A 21,190-nucleotide genomic window follows, 5' to 3' on the forward strand; every position below is an offset into this window, starting at 1 on the left:
CGGTGGCTCATTGCTTATCTACTTCCTGAAATTACCACCCGCATCACTATCAAAGTTTTGCGCACAATTTTTAAGGAGGAAGGCTGTCCGTCGGTCCTTATCACGGACAAAGGGACCCAATTGTCTTCAAATTAGATGAGGGAATTCCTGAGTGAGTGTGGTATAAAACATTCGTTCACAACTTTGTACAACCCACAATCCAATGGGATTGTCGAGAGGGCCAATCGCATGATCAAGGGTGCGGTAAGTCTGGCACTCACCAATAATCTTGATATTGAAAGAACTTTGAATGACTTGGTATGGGCTTATCGCACGACTGAAAATTCTACTACTGGTGTGGTCCCCTTTGTAGCCATGCGGGGCAGGAAACCAGCCTCTAAACTGGTACCTGCTTGGATCCGGGATTTGATTGAAGAGAGGAATGGTGGAGATTGTGATGAGAACATTCCCGTGCATGATTCCAAGAAGGTACAAGGCAGGGAAAAGAACATGTCTAACATTCTGGTTGGTGATTGGGTCAAAGTCTGTTCCGGACGTTTGGTCAGAGGTCTGCGTAAGTTTCTTGGACAATTCAAGGTAAAGGAAGTATATCCCTTCTATGTTGTATTAGAGAATGGTGACAAATGGAACTTGCGTAGGGTAGCAAAGTATTGTTCTGGAGACCATTCTTCTGAAACCTTTAATAGAAATGCAGTCAACAAAGATACACGCTCAGGGTACATGCTAGCCCCTGATCGCCAACTGCTTGACAGTGCTCGCACAGGTACAGAGACGAGGGCACCAGGCCCCGGTGGGGATAACTTGGGCACTGGTCAAAGAGCAATCAACTCAAGTGATGTGTCTCAGAACCTTCATGGGGCTCAAACGTATCAGAGACCCTTACGGGCCAGGAGTCTTCCTCAACACTTGCATGACTTCCTTGTTGGCTGATTTGTTGGTTATTTTCCTTGCTCTTGTCTCCCATTAACTCTGTTCCTTCATTGTTAACCACTCTATTCCCTACCTGCGTGTAGAGGAAATGGGGTTATGTTGTGACTTCACTTATGCTGTGGTCGCGCCCCCGCACCGCAGTGGAATGTTCCGAATGCCAAACGTTCTAAGGTGAGTGCCGCTCGTTGACAGTCGGAGACCTTCCGCTGGCTGAAGACGGCGGGCCCGCCTAAACAAACCTAAACCTAAACAAACATATTGGTGTCTTCGCCTCTTGATGTGATTACAACAGGGCCCTACACACCCCCAGGAATCCAGTGAGGTCGCCTCCCAAAACAATCTATGGCCCCAAGATGGCGGCCAGCCGGCCGCGCCACACCCTTTCAACCGCTCCTCACCTCTGTAAGCCCAGTACCCTCCTGTTCGTACTGTGGCAAGAAAAACTGCTAGATGTGTTATTTTCATTTTGTTTGACCCACCAAAGTTAAGTTATGTTAAATTGATTTGTATAGCGCACTATCGAGAGGGTATCAAGACGCTTGGACAGGTGTGTAGGTTTGTGGTCCTCAAGTTGCCTATATGAAGAGTCAGGTCTCCATCTTCTTACGGAACTCAGGAAGTGAGGAGGAGGCTCTGCTGTGTTGATTGGGTTCATTCCATGTCTTGGGTGCAGTGTAGGAGAATGAGCGACCTTCAGTTTTCCTTTTGCGGATGCAGGGAGAGTGTGCGAGTGAGGCAGAGAGTAGGTGTCTGGTGAGTTGGTAAAGACTGTTCAGGTTTTCTAGAGCTGTGTTGTGTTGTGCGCAAGAAGTTTGAATTGGATGTGCTTGTGATTGGGGAGCCTGTAATGCTTCCTGAGGTGCGGTGTAATGTGGGTGTCGCATGGAAGGTCAAGTATGAGTCTTGCAGCGGTGTTTGGGTGGTCTGAAGTCTGTGTAGGAGTTGTTTGGAGATTCCGGTGTAGAGAGTGTTGCTGTAGTCCAGCCTGCTGGTGATGAGTGCCTGCGTGAAGGTCCGTTTGGTGTTCCGAGGCACAAATTGAAGATTTTCACAGCATGTTTAGAATTTGGAAGCAGGGAGTGCATACTATGATGTCTTGTTGAGCTTGTCATCTAGGATAAGCCCTAGATTTCATGCTTGGTCTGTGGGTGTGGCTGCTGCTACTAGCTCCGACGGCCACCAGGTGGAGTACCCTGGGGAAGTCTTGTTACTTCCATCTTATCAGAATTGAACTGCAGGCGGTTGGGTCGCATCTAGTCTGCTACCATGGTCATGCAGTTGGTGAAGCATGTTCTGGAAGTATTTTTTGTCCGTCTGGAAGAGGATGAGTTGTGTGTCATCGTCGTTGGAGATGGCGGCGATGATGTTGGCAAGCGGTGTCATATATACATTAAAAAGGTGAGGCTGAGGGACGATCCACGTGGTACTCCGCTTGTCAGTTTCTTGGTCTCTGTTTTGAAGGGTGGCAGCCTGACCCTTTGGGTTCTTCCCGTGAGTAAGGAACAGATCCATTTCAGAGTGGATTTCCTGTATGCTAATCTCGTGGAGTCTTCTGATGAGGGTGTTGTGGGAGACACTATATTGCTCTGGGCACAGATGAGGGTTGCCCGCTGGCTCTTTTGTATTTTTTAGGTTTGCAGGCCCAACCTTTCAAAACATTGGATGTGAAGCGTTTCCTAAAAGGTTTACAGACATATGTTTCCTCCTAAACCATTTGTGATACCACAGTGGGATTTAACCCCTTGCATGCTAATGACGGAGCTGTTCCGTCATCAGCTACGGGTGAGCTGTGTTGATGACGGAACCGTTCCGTCATGACTCCGCCCGCGCAAGGCGGAGTCAGCATGGGCGGGGAATTCCTGCCGCACGCAAGGGGTTAAATCTCGTTCTCACCTTTTTGCTGTGTACCCCTTTTGAACCACAGCACAGTTGTTCATTGCGTTGACTCACCTTAACAAGCATTTGCAATGCAATAGGTCTCGCATTTACACGAGTTTGAGCTATTGGCATTGTAAATGACAATGCCTTTTATTTATATTTTGGTTTATAAAACATAAATAAAAGGCATTGTCATTTACAATGCCAATAGTTTAAACTCGCGTAAATGCGAGACCTATTGCATTGCAAATGCTTGTTAAATATAAGAAGTGTAGGTTTTTGGTACTGGACTGTTCCTGTCCATTTAAATTACTGGGTTAATGCGCTCACTGCAGATTTCTGTGTGTGTAACTAGAGAGCCTTATAAATGAATCCTGGTTGGAGTAGGAATTAACCACTTGTGCATTTTTAGTGCTAAGAGGTGCTTGCCTGTGACAGAAAGCATTATGAATATGTGAGCCATTATTTCAAACTTGCATTACAAACAGTATCAGGTAGGCTGCCACAAAAAGCACAAAAGATTTCGTTTTACTATTAAAAAAAGCTTCCAAAATGTAAATTTTAATTATATGCAGACTGCATCTTGTGCAAAAATGTTTTATAACTATTCATGAAAAGCAAGCACTTCACATCTCAATAGTAACACATTTAAAGTACCTCTCAAAAATAATAAATCTTTGGCACCACAAAGCTTCAAGAGCCTCCATCAATTAAAGCCAAAACATGCTTCCAGGCATCATTTACCTTTGCAGATTAACCATTTTCACACATTTACATTTTTACCAAGCCGTAGGCACCCTGTCGAAAAGGCTTCTTTCTTGGTTAGCTCTCTGGCCCTCCCTAGTTTCACAGCTCAGGAGGTTCACTTCAGCTGAGGTATAACAACAGTTTGAATTAACCGCGCCCAGACGATTGTCTTTTAACAAAAAGTAAGCAAACTGTTTGTGTTAATTTAAAACGTATGGCCTTAGCGTGCCCCACAGATTCTCGCCCTTTGACCTCGGATTGAGGACATGGAATGAGACTGCAGCCCTTCAAATGAAACCCCGGTGGGGTTGCCAAACAAGTCCTCTTTACCCACCTTTGCTTCAGCTCCTGCCCCCTCCCCTCCTTCTGAAACTCCTGCTGTTCCTTAGAATTTACATAGGCCTCCCAAACTTGCCCTTTAACTCAAACCCTGCTCTCCACCCAAGCGCCCCGTCCCTTGGTTTCATTAGAAGTTCACCTTTCAACTAAAGCCTTCCAACCTTCGTTTAATTAAATGCCAGATTTTTTCCAGAATTAAATCGCACATTCCTTCTAGCCTTACACTCGCCCTTCCTGCTCACTCTTTAGCCAACTTTTTTTAGCCAACTTCTTGTAAACAAGAGGTGGTAAACGGTGGAACAGCAGACGTTATTCAAGTAACGTGTAGAAATCATCAACATCTCTGAGTGTTACTTCTAATTCTCACTGACTTTCCTAGAATCATCCCCATTCATTCCATGTACAACATCATTTCCCAATTACATCTTTCACATCATCAAAGACTCTATATGCATTCCATAGTAGACTCCCACCCTTTCAAACCCTCTGAACACCCCCACGAAGACAGTTCTTAAAACACATCCACATTATATCCCAAAATGATCAGATCTCGCCCTTCCTCCAGCCGGCATACCCTTCACTACAGTTTTTGACAGTCATTCACAAGCAGAAGACAACCGTTCACGCCATCAGCTACGCCCGACATTCAACTTAAGGCAGAGCTTGTCTCCAACTCTGAGCTCCCCTCGGAATGTCTCTCCTCCCATTTACTTGTGCAAAGCACCAGAATCCCCGCCAACAACCATCCTTAAACATTTGCAGGCCACCCACGTCTACAAACAGTTTTAACTCATTCAGCCTTTAAAGGAACATTGAACTTTAGCTCTGCTTTCATTCTGTGTCCCAGCAAACTTGCACTGAGTAAATCATCGACTACAAACTCTTTATTTGCAGCCTTTGATTATTCCTTAGTCTTGCTTTTAGTCTGAATCTCCAGCACATGCCCCGTCACCTCCTGGATACTGGCACTTCCCACTTCCTCTGCCCCAATGTTATCACTGATTAAAAAAAACAAAAAAAAAACAAGCCCCTTTATTGCAAATAAAAATAAAGCTCCCAGAGCATGTATGTTGAAGGCGTTGCTCTGGGGCGTGTGTGCGTAGGGCTCGCTCTGGGCAGCACTGGGAGGCACTGGGGCTTGAGGCAAACTGAAGCCCCCGAAGCCCGCTTACCGCTGGCGCTGCTCTGGGGTCTGAGGGCTGCATTTTCATGGATCCCCCCAGGATCTTCCTGGCGGCGGCCGTGGTGCATGGAGCTCCCTGGATCTCCGGCCCCAAAACTGAAAGCGCGGTGGGAGCGCACGAGACGCCGTTGCCGTGAGCGTGCACATTGGCTGCTCCGGCGCAAGCTCTGGGTCTGAATTGGAGACTGACTCATGCGCGCGACCAAATACCATTGACAACGCTGCGCGCATGGCCATCTCTTGTATCTCCCATTGACTATGCTGCGCGTGTGGCCATCTCTTGTCTCCACTCGTTGTCGGCTGAGCTGACGACTATAGTTCTCGCAGCAAGAACGCGCTTCGCGCGCTTTTCGCAGGCTCGACCTAAAAACTGTCTTCCTAGTTGCCATAACACCCGCACACCAGGTGAGTTAATTTCAGGCCGTTTCGGTCCAGCTTTTCTATACGACCTTTATTCTGGACATCTGATGTTAAGCACTCAAGCTGCATGTCTACCGAAGCTTGTGATGCATTTTAATTTTGGACGAGCCATCACCCTCCCAGATTTCTATGCTTCCCTCGTCCCTTGAAAGAGATTGAGAGACTCCATTGCTTGCGCCTCAAGAAAGCACTCTGTTATTACATCGATTGGGCCAAAGAACATTGGGTAGACGATCAGCTATTTTTTCTCTGGCGAAGAAGGGCAAGTCAGGGCAGAAACAGGCCATCCATCAATGAATAGTCCTCTGCCTTAAGATCTGCTGTGTACTGGATAAGAAGCACCCTCCAGAATATCTAAGGGCTCACTCCACAATGACCAAAGCTGCTACCACTGTGTTGGTGTGTGGTGTGCCTGTCCTGGATATCTGTCGGGCAGCTATGTGGGTATCAATGCCCACATTCATAAAGCACTGTGGCGAAAGTCAGGTCCTTCGAGATAGGCATTTTGACCACTGGGTCCTGCAGGATTTTTTAGTAGTCTGAGCTATTTCACAAACCCACCAGATGGTGAGGTACAGCTTTGATATCTGTTCACAAGGTAAGGAATTTGTGTAAAAAGTATCCATCAGAACATGTTACATACCTTCGGTAATGCTATTTCTTGTGGATACTCTATCTAACTGCAGATTTCTAACTGCCTTCACACCTCCCTGTTCTGTGGTACTGTCTCTTCCATTTAAAAAGGTCCCAATTTAGGTATCTGCACATTGGTTCCTTCAATGCGCCAATAGGCTCCACGTCTGAAGAAAATGACATTAGCGCTCGCGGGTGGCACTTATATGCCAATCTTTTTGTCACTTCTGGGGTGAACTCGACTTGTCGTCTCCCGGCACCACCTACTGGAACTCAGGAGCACTGCTTCTGAGTTTTTCAGATCCTTTTTGGCACCTGGGGAAATTCACAAATTGAGGAATCTTTGGTTCGATAGTATCCAACAGAAAGCTATACTGAAGGTACGTAACTTGTTCTTGTTACCCAGCAAATAAAACAAAGTCTACCTAACTATGATATTTTTTTTAGTTTCTGATGTTAAGGGTAAAAAAGGATTGTCAATCATAGAAAGTGCTTGGGGAGGATAAGTATGAATTTCAGATGTGTTCCTTTGGTAGTGTGTGAAGAGGTGTGGTCATGCAAGCAAAACGTTCAGCAGGATTAATGAAGCAATATCATTTTTTACCTTACCATGAGGCAAATGAGGTTTGGAGTGATATCAGTAGGTATCATAATGTGTCTGAGCTGCATAAAAATAAAATTCAATGTCAGGAACTGAAAACACTTGCCTTCTACATTGCAAAAGCAGTGTCTCCTAGCTAAAGCCCAGTTGTTTGATCACCCACAGTAGCTTAAGAATTAGAGCCTCCACGTTTTCAAAAGGGCCTATGGTAAGACAGGTGAAATATTCTAGAGGAAGAATAGTAATCTTGAGAACACCACCATCTTCTTTCCAGCTACTCTCCCAGACAGCAATAGTGGCACAGTGATCCAGGTTCCACCTGAGATTTGAGCTTGCTTAGTAGTACCACATAATTGTCCAGCATTATGAGCTCCCTTTCCAGATGTAGTCTGCCACTGTAGTGGGAATTCCCCCTTTTATTGCACTGTATCGTGTGTCTGCAAACCCCCCTGCCCTCCAACAGATTTATGGCAGTTTATTTGGAGTTCAGAGAAGCAACCATGGAGTTTAATCTCCTGAGTAACTGGTGACATGTCAGCATTCGGTTCTCTGATGACTGACAAGATGTCATCAAATATCAAGAGAGGAAAGTTCTTCTACACTTTAATATACTATAACAATCAAACAGATGAAAAGAGACCTAAAAAAGGGTGTTAGAGCGGCAAAGCGATCTTACCAGGAGAAATTCTGGACGAAAATGCTTTATGCAAGCAAGCAACAAAATTCAACACAGTTCTGGGCACTCATTAATCTCCTAATAAATGGGAAGAATAGGCACTTCAATTCAGAAATAATGGAACATACGTTGAGAGTGCATATAGAGGCCACATTCAACACTCAGACCCTCTCAGGGGCCGGTGTCAAAAACAAAACATCAAAGGAGACAATGATCAATCAGACCACTTTAAACAAAGGGACCTGGACAACCATCACTCAGGGATCAACCACTCGGGCGCTAACATCAAGAAGCAATCAAATACTAGAGCCTACGATCTATACATCAAGACCGAAATCCCTCCCCCATCCTCAAATCAACCAGCCAGAAGGTAATTCGCTTTTATGCTTGCTTGAAACATCAAGGTCCGACCCCCAAGACTACCATCTACAGCTCACACAAAAACATGAGGCACAGGGTCAAGGCTGATTTGCATATAGCCAGTGTCTGACCTAGGGTGGTGTGGAGTGCAAAAAAACGATGGATTTAGGCCCAGATCTTTGTACTGGGGTGAATGTAAGACATTGTTCTGCATTCTGTCCATCAACTGTGTTTTTTGCAATTTTCACCCGAGTGGGCTGGGTATGCTCCGACGTGAGTCCCAGGCTCTCCACATCACTGGAGTCAAGCTATCCAGGCTGAAGAAGGCTGATAGCCAGAAACCGGTCCTTGGATGCTTGATTCCGGTCTAGGAAAGATATGGCTTGGTAGTTCGGGCTGGACTGTTCCCATGAGGCACAGGGTCAAGGCTGATTTGCATATAGCCAGTGTCTGACCTGGGGTGGTGTGGAGTGCAAAAAAACGATGGATTTAGGCCCAGATCTTTGTACTGGGGTGAATGTAAGACATTGTTCTGCATTCTGTCCATCAACTGTGTTTTTTCCAATTCCCAGAAAATATAAGCATTGCATCCATGGCTTAATGCCATGTAACCATGTTTCATAAGTTTTGAGATGGCTTCTCTAGCTCCATTTAAGGTTCTGCATTCTGTCCACAATGCTCAGTATGTACAAAAACACAAGTACCTGCAACTCAAATGAGTGCATTACCATTTCTCAAGGTCACTTTTGAGAAACTCATCACAATTCAGCCTCCAATTATCGGAGCAACTGAATCAGTCTCGATTTCTGGGTGTGAACCGGAGGCTTTAGTTTCAAACCTTGGTGTCGGAGGGTGCAGAGTGGCAAGGAAGGAGGCGCCGCACCATGACGAAAGTGTGACAATAGGGGACGTTCCCACTCTGGCCCAGAGTTTGGAGAAGCAATAATGAGACTTGGGTAAGCATTGTGAGTGTGACCATATACCTATCCATACGTTCTGGTTAAATAAACTAGTCAGAATTAGGATGTAACGTGGGATCAGTATCCTGAAAAAGACCAGTGACCCAGTAGGGCGTTTGGTAATGGCTGAAAAATGTTGGTACAGAACTCTAGGGTAATGGAGATGAAGCTCCTCCTATATACCCATTTTTAACCCGGTCAAGGTGGGCCAATAATAAATTAATATAGTGGCACCCACTTACACAGTTTTAAACATGTTTCTTTCTGCAATAGGGATCCCTTTTTTTAAAGTATTCCTTTCTATAAAAAAACAAGCATTGAAAGTGCAAGAAGTCTCGCCTTTGATTAAGTTAAAGCCATTTGCTTTGCTAATGATGTTGTATAGCAAAGCAAATGGCTTTAACTTAATGAAAGGCGAGACCTATTGCATTTTTAATGCTTGTTTTTTCTAGGAACCGGGAGATTAAATAATTTGCCCAGAATCACAGGATGTTGAGCCAATGTAAACCCCCAATGTCAACATACCAGTTTCACTAAACCTGCCGCCTCGGAGAGGGAGGGTAGAGGCGACCCCATCGAAGAGACCCTGGCCGTGTGCCTGGCAGGGTCACTTTTAATAACCATTCTGAAAATGTTTCCTCCGAGCCCATTCAGGGATGGAATCCATCCAGGGCCCCTAAGGCAGGAGCCGGGAAGAGTGTACGGCGAAATCCTACGGCTGTACTCCTGTACCTTCAGCCACAGCACACCTCTCAAGCTGACCAGAGGCTAAAGAATCGGCGGACGCAGGTGAACAGAGACTTTGCCTCCTGCGCCCCAACTCTGAGAGTTGTCACTACAGCTCCCACGAGAGTGAGAACGTGTACCGGACGACCCTACAGCTGACCCACCCAGACCAGTGAAGGAAATTTCACCAGAGAAAGCCTGTGGAACCAAGCTGCAGTTCCTAACTTCATCACTAGAGGGCCAAGCTTGGAATCATTAGTATGGTGAGTCTGCGTCCCCGTGTTTGATCGAGCCAAGGATTCCCCTTTTCAATCACAGGGCAGGAAGCCTTTGTTTCACTTTCACTGCAAAACTACCTGCGCAACTCGGTGGGAACCTTCCCGAACCCACGAGTGCAGCGCGGTGAAGGGAAAGGTGCCACAGAGAGATACCGCATTTTCCCCTTTTTTCCGCCATTCCTTTGCTGAGACCTTTGTCACCGCCGTCTCCGCCCCCACATAACTTTTACAAACTCTCCTCGACAGAGCTTCGGTTCGTTCCTGACTTAAAAACGAGCGGCAGGGAAGGGGTCACCTCATCCTGCAGAGGTGCTTTTATTGAACAGTAAAAAGTTATCTTGTATTGGCGCACTTCGGGCTTAGCCAAAGAGGGCTTACTTTCGGAGCCAAAGCGTACGCATAAACAGAAACACTTTAAGTGAAAGCGCGATGCAAAAATAAACACGCTGATGCCTTTGCCAAAGCCAAATAATAACAAAAAAATGCATAGCAGCTAATAAGGAGACACTGTCTCCTGCCGCCAGTAAACGATGTAATCCCGTTGGGCGGGGCCAAAAGAAGACCGGGTGGCAACCAGGAGGAACTAAATAGCCTCAGTTACAATTAGAAGTCTCCGTTTAGCATAAGCTAGGACGCACACCAATAGAAATTAGGGGCGGGGCTGAGACACAGCTTTGGAATCCGCATCGATTCCAAGAAGCTCTCAAATGCCGAGAGAAGCGCATGAGCGCTGCTTTTGCCAGCCGAGACCTAACAAGCGCTCAACCCTGAGTGTTGGTCTTCGCCAGAGTGTGTTAGCTGCCCTATGATGAAGCATGCTACTATTAAGTGGGTGTGATAGTCTTAACCCTGTGTGTTTTACAGTAGGTTTCCTTCTCCCCTTTCACTGTCTTTATTCTCCATAGTCCTAATCCTCTACTAGGGTAGCTGGGGATCTGTCCTTCTCGTGTAATGAGGTCTATAGTTTGGTTGGGAGAGCGAGGGAAGGCTCATTCTCTAGTCCCTCCTACGTTTGTGTATGTTTAGTTTCAAACCCTATGGTAACTTGTAATAGGGAGTCGAGCTCAGAGCCTCCTTTGGGCTACCTGTGTTGCATTCTAAAGGAAGACACCACTCACCTGGCTCCTCCACCTCCATTCCTGCAGCTTAGCCTGGCTCCAATGCTCTGCAGGTAAATGCTGAGGAGTTGAGTGCTGCTCAGCTTGAAAGCAGTTAGCCTGTGCATCGAAAGACAGGTAGGGCACAGGACACTTCCCATACCTTTACTATTCAGGCGCACAGATTTTAGTCGCAAGCTCAAAAGTCAGAGCCACTGGGAAGCCCTAACCCTGAAGACTGAACAAGCAAGGAAGCTCATTCACACTGGTTCTGTTAAGACATCGCAATGACAGACGGGGAGCACCATACCCAGGAGTATGCACTTTTCCACCTTCATTATCTGACTACTTCCCCTGCTCCAACCCCCCTCCCCTGAATCTCTCACCTTGCCTGCTTTTCCCCTTACGTATTTGTGCTTATTGTTTATCTCGACCTTAGAAGTAACTATGTGGCCATGCTCTAAGAACTATGTAACCTTTGTAATGATGTAACCTGTAATTATGATCTGATGCTCATGTAAAGTGCTCTGATACCTCCGAGTCTAGCCAGCGCTATATAAAACTTTTGAAGAAAAAAAAAACCTTTGCTTTCAGGAGCCTGTTCATTTTCTAATGGCTCCAGGGCAGCCCTTGATACTCTCTTCAGACTCCTTCTTGGAGTCTCTAAGGAGGAAGCTGAAGACGTCCTCGACTCAAGCCCCATTAGAGCTACTGCTGCCGCACTGCAGTTACCTGCAACTCCAGTACAGTCCTGCTGTTTTGAAGTGGTACAAGCTAGACCAAATCTGTAATGCTGTCCGGGGAAAGCTTTCCACTTTTTCAAGACTAGGAAGGCCTTTTGCAGATGTCTGTTACAGATCCTCCCCAGGTTTGCCTGTGGTGTCTGAGGTCGGGCTACGACTCCAAGACCTTTGGGGAATGCAGGTCGATAAGCCGAAAGGCTGTCACGGAAGGCTAGACAAAACATTACGTCACCAAGTAAATAAGACGCAGCGCAGGGACAGCTCCAAGTTCTGCTCCAAGTCAAAAGCTCATTCCGGTCCCTCTCATAGAGTTGACAGAGCCGCTCTTGAGGCCAGTCTCAATTGCGCTCCAAATCCTCAAGTAAGCATAAGAAGTCAAAGCAGAGTTTTGACTTCTCGCCTGGCGAGGTGTTTGGGTGGCATCAACAGACCCTTTGCAACTCTCGAAGTGGGCCAACTTCGGAGCCAATTCCGTAGATGGTTCCGGCACAACCCAAGTTACTGAGGCCTTCAGCAATGCCGTGCCAAATCAAAGAGATTCACTCAGCCATTCTTTGGTTCTTTACTGAATCCCTCTTGCGTGCCTTCAGGCCCCAAGGAACTGAGCGACCTACCACCTGGATTACCGCTGGCGGGTTGGTTTGCCCTCGGCACCAGCTTGGGCCTTTACGCCAATTCTGCTCTCGGCTACAGTACCGACACTGCATTCATGCACACTTACCCAATCCGGGCTGAGGCATGAAGATGCTGATGCTGCCCTTATCACCCAAGGAGGTGGCCCTTGTGTCCTTTCCGACGCCGACTTGACATTGGTCGGAAGTCAGCCCACACCATAACCGAATCTGTGGCAGGTTTTTGCTCTCGCTTTACCACTAGACAGGCAACACTCCTTACATTCTATATTTTGGCACAGACTCCGACAACAATCCTGATCAGGGTGATAAGTTCGCTCAGCTCTATGCCAATGACAATTGGTACGAGGACTTACAAGTTGTTAAGAGCTAGACACCTCCTCGGAGTCAGCCCATTTCTTCCCTTCTGCCCCCCCCCCCCACTAAAGAAAATGCCTCCTACGCCGTGGTCTTGAATAGGATGGCTAAAGTCCTCGATCTTCACCTCCCCACTGTGGAGGTCAAAACGAATGTTCTGACCTAAGTCCTGCAGCCTGGCCAGACTGCTTCTGAGCCTGTCCTCTTGTTCAGTGAAGCCTTGATGGATACATTTCTAGTTGCCTGGGATAAACCGGAAGACCTTCAACCTGTTCTTTCACATGCCATCTAGGATGGTCATGATGCAGCCCAGTTCACAAGTCAATATGGCTTGGACACCACTGACTTCATTGGGCGGGCCATTGGCACTAGTTTAGCCATTTTCCAACATGCATGGCTAAGATCAACTGGGTTCTCGGGTGACATCGATCCTTCCTAATGGACATGCCCTTTGATGGGACTAGCTTGCTCTGGGAGAAGCAATCCTTTAGTGGCTTCGGCCGAGGAATTCTCTATCACCAGCCTATCCCACCCCAACAACGCCCAGCAGTTTTGCAGGAGAGGCGTGGTGCCCACGGTTCCTGCGATCAAGGTCAGGGTGCCCCTTAGTCCGTACAACTCGCAGCCTTCCCCTTTCACTAGAGTAGCCGGGGATCGTCATTCTCGTGTAGTGAGGTTTATAGTTTGGTTGGGAGAGCGAGGGAAGGTTCATTTTCTATTCACTCCTAGGTTTGAGTATGTTTAGTTTCAAACCCTCTGGTAACTTGTATTAGGGAGTCGAGCTCAGAGCCTTCTTTGGGCTGCCTGTATTGCAGTCTCAAGGAAGACACCACTCTCCTGGCTCCTCCACCCCCATTCCTGCAGCTGAGCCTGGCTCCAATGCTCTGCAGGTAAATGCTGAGGAGTTGAGTGCTGCTCAGCCTGAAAGCAGTTAGCCGGTGCACAGAAAGACAAGAAGGGCACAGGACACTCCCCACACCCTTCCTATTCAGGCACACAGATTTTAGTCGAAAGCTTTAGTATACCCTTACCATCTGGTAAAAAGCAGATTTCACTGATTCTATCCAGGCTGGCAGCGATCACATCAGACAGGTGGGTCCTCCAAATTGTTCTCAAGGGCTACGCCTTACCCTTCCTTTCGTCTCTACCGCACCTTCCACCGTCTACCCAAAGACTTGCGGATGACCATCTCCATTTTGCCGCAGGAGGTGCAAGCCCTTTTTGTCACTAGGGCTAACAAGATGGTGCCACTGCCAGAAATGGGACATGGTTGTTATTCCTGCTACTTTCTAGTGCTCAAGAAGGACAGAGGTCTTCAGCCTATTTTATGACTGTGCCCTCTCAATTTCTTCCTCGACAAGGAGAAGTTCAAAATGATCATCTTGGCTCATGTCTTGTCTACCCTCTACCCTGGAGACTGGATGTTGGCGTTTGAGCTGCCGGTCCCCTATTTCCATATTCCCATCCTGCTGACTCATCTGCGCTAACTGCGGTTTGTGATGGGAGAGGAGTATTTTCATTTTGCTCTGCTCTCCTTTGGTCTCACCAGTGTCCCTTTGGTGTACCATTCTAGACACTGGTTCTGTGCCTTTCTTCCAGTGAAGAGATTTAGGGCGTTCAGGATATGGATTTCAGTGAAATCGACTCTGAGGCTTGTGGGACTGATGGCTTTCTGCATACTGCTGTTCGAGCAGGATAGATGCAGTATGCCGGCTCTGCAGTGGGATCCCATTGGGTCAACCGCAAAGGAACCTCTCCGATCACAGTGCAGATCTCAGAGGAGACTTCCAAATATCTGCAGTGGTGACAACTGGACTGCAGTTGGATCTGCTGCAGACAACTTACCCTTTCCCACCCAGAACTGAAAGTGGTGACCGATGCATCGCTTTTAGTTTGAGTGGTCATCTGGGAGAGGTGGAGATCAGAGACCTCTGGTCTCCTGCTCCGCCTCACGCCATATCAATGTTTTGGCACTGAAAGCCTTCCTGCCATCTATCAAGGGGGAGCTGATACAGGTGCTTATAGACACGCTACCACCATGTGGTACTGCAGCAAACAGGGGGGTGGGGTTCCAGAACATGTGCCAGGAGGCCTTGCGCCTCTGGGAAGGGCTGGACCACCAATGTATCTTCCTGGCGGCAAATCACCTGCCGCCGGCTAGCGGATCACAGGTGGCAATTACACCCAGAGGTGACACAAGGTCTCTTCTGCGAATGGGGAAAACTTTGGCTCAATCTATTTGCCACTGCTGAGAGCGTGTAATGTCAGCACTTCTCCACGTTGGAGTTTCCAAGGTGTCACTTACATGAAGAGACGTTCTGCCTCGACTGGAACTCAGGACTCTTGTATACCTTTGTGTCGATACCACTCCTGCCCCGAGTTATCAATAAGGTCAGGAAAGACAGGGCCAAAAGTCATCCTAGTGGCTCCAGACTGGGAACAGATAATATAGTATCCAGAACTCTTGGTCTTGAGCATCTATCCTCTGATCAGGCTGCCCCTCCAGGATAATTTACTGTCACAGCAGAACAGTTGGGTTCTCCACCCCAGCCTTGGCAGTCTCCACCTTCCTGCATGGCGATTGAGCATCAGCAGCTGAACTCCTTCGACTTTCCTCCGAAAGTAGTTGATGTCACCTTGGCTGCTGGCGTCCCTCGACAAAAACTGTATACATCTTTCTTTGGCACAAATTTGTGGTTAGGGGCAACGCTCACCAGAATGAACCTCTCCAGACCAAACTGTCTTATGTTTTATTGTTTGTGCTGTGTCTTGCCCAGCACTGCCTTACTCTGGGAAAGGTTAAAGGTTATCTTTCGGCCCTTTCGCCCTTCTTACAGTTGCCTAATCAGCCATCCTTATTTAAATCAACTATTATGACCCGTTTTATTCAAATGGCTACAATATATGTTTCCCGATCCCTATTTGTGATGTCCCAATGAAACCTCAATCTTGTCCTTGTGCATCTGATATGTACTCCATTTAAGCTGCTCTATTGTTGTCCCTTACGGCTTCTCATGACCAAAAGTCTGTTGCTAGTCACCATCGCTTTAGCACGTTATGTGAGTGAGCTTCAGGCTTTGTGTGTTCATTCTCCATTCCCACCTTCTTCTCTGAGAGGCTGGTTCTTCGTACTTGGGCATCTTTTTTACCGAAAGTTGTAACGCCATTTCACGCCAGCCAATCCATCATTCTGCCAGTGTCCCCAGCCCCAACTCACCCCTCTCAGGAAGAGGAGAGGCTCCGTCGTGGCTTGGACCCTAAGAGAGCGATCAGCTTCTACATTAATCGCATAAAAGACTACCAGGTGGATGAACAGGTCTTGAGGTGTTTGCCGGAGCAAAAAAAGGCATGGCTGTGCAGTAGCATACAGTCTTATGCTGGATTGTGCTCTGCAATAAGGTCTGTTGCGCACTGGCAATGAAGCTGCCTCTGGCAGGACTGTCTGCCCATTCCACCAGGTCCAAAGCTGCTGCCAATGCTTTAGTATGCGGCGTCCCTGTCCTGGATATCTGCAAGGCAGCTACTTGGAGTTCTTCCATACGTTCTCGAAGCACTATCGTCTGGACAGCCAGGTCCGCCAAGCAACAGCACCTTGCCTGCTCGGTCCTGCAGGACTTTCTGGTTTGAGTCCCTCCACAGTCCTTCTCCCTTAGGTACTGCTTTGGAATCGGTAGGTAGAAAATGTGTGGCTAGAAGTCTCTATCAAAACAACAAGTTCCTTACCTTTGGTAAGGCTGTTTCTGGTTTAGACTCTAACTAACTGCAGATTCCTCATCGACCCTCCCATCCTCCCCTTTCTGTGGTTGGGCTCTATCCATCAACAAGATGCTTCATTTAGGAATCTGCACACTGCACTCTTGATTTGCTTTTGGAGCTCCACGAATGGAAGCACGGAATGTCTCAAAAGCAACTGACAACAGTGTGCAGGAGTGGCATCTTTATAGGACACGCAAGTCATTTTAGTAGCGGAACAGCATCAGTGCGTTGCTGCACGGTGCCACCTTCCAACTCACAGAGGTACTGCAAAAAGGTTTCCGGATCCCGTCTGATGCCTGGGAATAGTCAAAAGGTGAAGAATCTTTGTCTAGATAGTCTCTTCCAGAAAATACCTTACCAAAGGTAAATAACTTATTCCTGTAGTGATGGGGATGTAATTTAAGTAAAAGATGCTCATCCTTTTTTTTGGAAAAACTTACCTCCGCTTAAGCATGGAAAGGGCTTGATAAAGAATGTAATGAGTCAAGAAAGACCTTATTTGTAAAAATTGTGTCCAATTGTTGTCTTCTGACTTTCCCTGAAGGATCCTCCTCCTCCATCCCAGAACTATTTCAGTACAGGAATGAAATTGGAAGCCGTTGACCGAAAGAACCCTCACTTCATCTGTCCTGCAACGATAGGGGAGGTAAAGGGCTGCGAAGTGCTTGTGACCTTCGATGGTTGGCGAGGGGCCTTTGATTACTGGTGTCGCTATGATTCCCGTGATATCTTCCCTGTTGGCTGGTGTTCTATGACCGGGGACAATCTGCAACCCCCTGGCACCAAAGGTAACTTCTGACAACAACTCTTGTATGTTTAGTTATAAAGTGGCCTTTGATATTACTTTCTATATAATAAAGCTGTTTGTGTGTGTTGTTTTACAAGTGTTTTGAGATGTTTTTGATGGAGGTGACTACAGATGTATTGCTGTAAAGTATGAATAGAGAATCTTTTGAAATGGCATGTAGTAGGTATTTGAATCGTTTCAGTGCTTGGTTAAATTTGCTGCATCACAATGTTTATATATAAACAGTTAAGTGCTTTTGGGTCCATTCTCCAAGAACCATAATTGTCCAAATGGGTGTGCGTGAGCGCATGTGATATCTGGAGTTCTGGACAGATCCAGCCTCCCCTTAAAATGTGTTTATTTTACTTTATGAATTATTGTGCCTTATTGTATAATGAAAAGTATGTTTGAAGTGAGAAAGAAAAAGGCAGTTCTTTATGATTATAAATGAATGGTCCAGACAAATGTAGAAATGTTGTGTTTTATGTGGTTCTTTTATTAAAACTTTATGCTTCCCAGGGTCTTGCTTTTCTCATGAGTACACATCTTTAGAGTGAATCCTTCTACTTTTTATAGAAAGTCTCATACATTTGCTCTAGAATTGGTTTCTCCTGAAAGTTACAAATGAGAGCAGGACTGTCAGAAGCCATGTCTTCTTCCTTTGTCTCGTTTTCTCCCTGCCTTCTTCTCCCATCCACCCCCCACCCCCTCCCCTTTTGCATTACATTTGTACAAATATAGAAATTAGGGTATGATTATCTGAAATCAATCTCTATCTGCCAAATCTGCTCCTGCCACTTCAGCCACATAGTTAATTGCCTTTGATTTTCCTTTAACTTACCGTTTTTGTGGCTTCTCATTGCCCACATCTCTGGATGCTGTCTGTTGCTTCTTCATCCTTCTGTATTGATCAGTCTGCTGATTTAGTGTTTGGTGGATGCATTAATGTCTATCAGGGCAAGCAGTACTTCACACTGTCGCCTTGTAGGACATCCCGCCAGTCAAATTTAGAGATGTCAGCAAGCCCCATGGACTTCTCCCAACATTATCAGGAGTCCCTGTCATGGCGGTTCCTGTCAATGTAGGAAAAGTTTGCCGGACAATACCATCAACCGTGATGGCCAGCCGGCTGTCAAACTTTTCAACCTTTTTTTGTTTTCAATCAATCATTCAGGATTTATAAAGCACGGCTAATCAGCCAATAGGGTATCCAGGCGCGTGCAGGTCTTGGAGGTTTCTTTGAAAAGCCAGGTCTTAATGGCCATTTAGAATTCCGGAAGTGAGGTGTTGGTCTGGAGGTTCGTGGGGAGGCTTTTCCAGGTCTTTGCTGCGATGTAGGAAAAGAAGCATCCTCCACTTCTGCTTCGGTAGATTCGGTGAGCAAGGGCAAGTGAAAGGGAGACGGAGCTTAGTCTTCTCAACGGATGGTGGAAGTTCAGGCGGTGGTTAATGTAGGCGGGTCCTTGGTTGTGTAGAGCTTGAATTGACATCTCTTCTCTACGGGAAGCCAGTGGAGTTGCCTGATGTGGGGTGTGATGTGGGTTCGTCGGGGTAGGCTGAGGATGAGTCTGGCTGTGGCGTTCGGTCTGGTCTGAAGTCTTCTACGTTTAGAACGTATGCAGCGATTCCTACATAGAGGGTGTTGCTATAGTCCAGTCACCTGGTGATGAGGGCTTGCGTCTCGTGTGGAGGGGTAGTCACTTGTAGATCTTACGTAGCATGCTCAGAGTGAGGAAGCAGGCAGAAGAGACTGTGATTTTTTGATGAGCTTGTTGTCAATGATGATTCTAAGGTTTCTGCCATGGTTGGAGTGAGTGGGTGCGGGTCCTAGGACTGATGGCCACCAAGAGTGGTTCCATTTGTTTCTGCTGTTGCCAAAGATCAGTACTTCCATCTGGTCTGTGTTCAGCTGCGGGTAGTTGTTCTTCATCCAGTCTGCGACATTTGTCATGCATCTGTGAAAGTTGGTTCTAGTGGTGGTGGGGTCGTCGGTGAGTGAAAGGATGAGTTGGGTGTCGTTTGCACAGGAAATTTTGTTGAGACTGTAGGTCTAATAATGTTGGCCAGCGGGGTCATATAAGCATTGAAGAGCGTGGGGCTGTGGGATGAGCCCTGGGGGATACCACAGGTGATCCCCCTGGGTTCAGAGGTGGTTCCTCTGGGTTCTTCTGGAAAGTAAGGAGGAGATTTGAGCGCATCTCCTTGGATGCCAATGTGGTGGAGTTGTTCGATAAGCGTGTGGTGGGATATGGTGTCAAAGGCTGCCGAGTGTTCGAGGAGGATCAAAGCTGCTGTTTCTCCTTATTTGAGGAGGGTTCTGATGTCATCTGTGGCTGCAATCAGAGCGGTTTCGGTGTTCTGATTGCTGTGATAGCCGGATTGGGAGGCGTTGAGTAGCTGGTTCTGCTCCACATGTCTCATGAGTTGATTGTTGATGATCTTTTCCAGTACCTTCCCTGGGAATGGGAGCAGGGAGATTGGCCGGTAGTGTTTAAGGTCGCTGGGGTCAGCGGAGGGTTTTTAAGTAGTGGTCTAACTGTAACATGTTTCCAGGCATCGGGAAATGTTGCAGTGGTGATAGAGGTGTTGAGGAGGGTGGTGAGTTCCTGGCTTATACTTTCATTTCTGAGGTTGAAGATGTGGTGCAGGCATGGGCCTGTTGGAGCTCCTGAGTGGATGAATTTTATGGTGGAGGTAGTGTCCTGGGTAGAGAGGATGTACCATGTGGTCAGTGTGGAGTTAGGGTTGTGTATGGTGGTGGCGTATCTGCCAAGGAAGTCCGTAGGTGTGGTTTGGAGTTCGAACATTCTGTATATGGGTGCAGTCTTGTCGTGGATTAAGTGGGCGAGGTTGTCGCATGGTTCCTGTGAGGGTGTGATGTTGTTTTTGCTGACAGCCGGGTTGGAGAATTCCTTAATGATGTTGAAAAATTCCTTGGTGTTTTTGGTGCTGGTTTCGATGCGTGTGGCAAGGGTTGTCTTTGTTGCCCTCAGCAGGCAGTGGTAGAGTTTGGGTGAGTTCTCGAAGGCTGCCTTGTCGGAGGTGTCCCTACTGGTGTGCCATCTGCTCTCCAACTGTTTACTGTCTCGTTTCACTGGTCTGAGTTCTTGGGCAATCCAGCTGGCCTGTTTGGAGGATTGTGTCTGGATATTGCTCTTGATGGGACTGATACTGTCTGCGCAATTGGTGATCCAGACGTTGAAGTTTTTCACTCTCTGTTCGAGGTTGGTGGCAGTAGCAGGGTTGGAGGTGTTGAGGGCGTTCGTTCAGCTGGTCTCTGAGATTTTGTTCCACCTCCCGTGGGGGATGTTGGCCACCTTGCCGGTGGCTGATACTGAAGTGGACGATGGAGTGATCTATCCATGTGAGTTCTGTGTCATGGCTGTATTTGGTCCAGCCTGTGTCCTGCTGTGTGTGTGTAGGGTCATGGATGATCTGGGTTAATCCAATGCTGCTCAAATATGTTCGAGGATCTGTGCAGTGTTTTTGTCTTTGGGGTCGTCAATGTGGAAATTTAGGTCGCTGAAGAAGATGTAGTCTTTGGAGTCTAAGTCAAGGGGTGCATGAAGTCTGGGTTGGTGTTGCAGAAGCAGAAGGATTCAGAAAAGGGGGTGGTGATGAACAGAGTGTCTGAATTAAGCAGACCACTCTTACCCAGTCCAAAGATCAGGGCTTGATCCATCACTGTTTTTTAGCTCACTGCACCATCCCAGCTCAGAACCTGGCTACATGCAAATTAGTCTGTTCCTGTCCCAGTGCATGATGGGAACAGGGCAAACTAAACTACCAAGCCAATTCTTATACTGGGAAGGAAACAAGCTTCCGGGGACCTGTTTCTGGCATTTCAGCCGTCGTCGGCCCGGCTTGCTTGAATCCTGATGGTGCAATGAGCAAGGGACTCACATCTGAGTATACCCTTCCACGCTTATGGTGGACAAAATGATTCAGAAAAGGGGGTGGTGATGAACAGAGTGTCTGAATTAAGCAGACCACTCTTACCCAGTCCAAAGATCAGGGCTTGATCCATCACTGTTTTTTAGCTCACTGCACCATCCCAGCTCAGAACCTGGCTACATGCAAATTAGTCT

The 21,190-nt window shown here is 47.1% G+C and overlaps 1 protein-coding gene across 2 annotated transcripts in view; it reads left to right on the forward strand.

Moving 5' to 3' along the window:
- The window catches only part of SCMH1 (Scm polycomb group protein homolog 1), a 413,339-nt gene that overhangs the window by 105,896 nt on the left and 286,253 nt on the right, over nucleotides 1–21,190 (forward strand). For both annotated transcript variants that reach the window (XR_015308461.1, XM_086956860.1), the window contains exon 8: nucleotides 16,860–17,103. Coding sequence is in view for 1 of the 2 variants with exons in the window: in XM_086956860.1 (XP_086812986.1) it covers nucleotides 16,860–17,103 (244 nt within the window). In the remaining variant the exon portion in view is untranslated. The remainder of the gene's footprint in view (nucleotides 1–16,859; nucleotides 17,104–21,190) is intronic.

The sequence above is a fragment of the Lissotriton vulgaris genome, chromosome 2_1 (genome assembly GCF_964263255.1).
Source record: "Lissotriton vulgaris chromosome 2_1, aLisVul1.2, whole genome shotgun sequence".
In the NCBI taxonomy this organism is placed as follows: Eukaryota; Metazoa; Chordata; class Amphibia; order Caudata; family Salamandridae; genus Lissotriton; species Lissotriton vulgaris.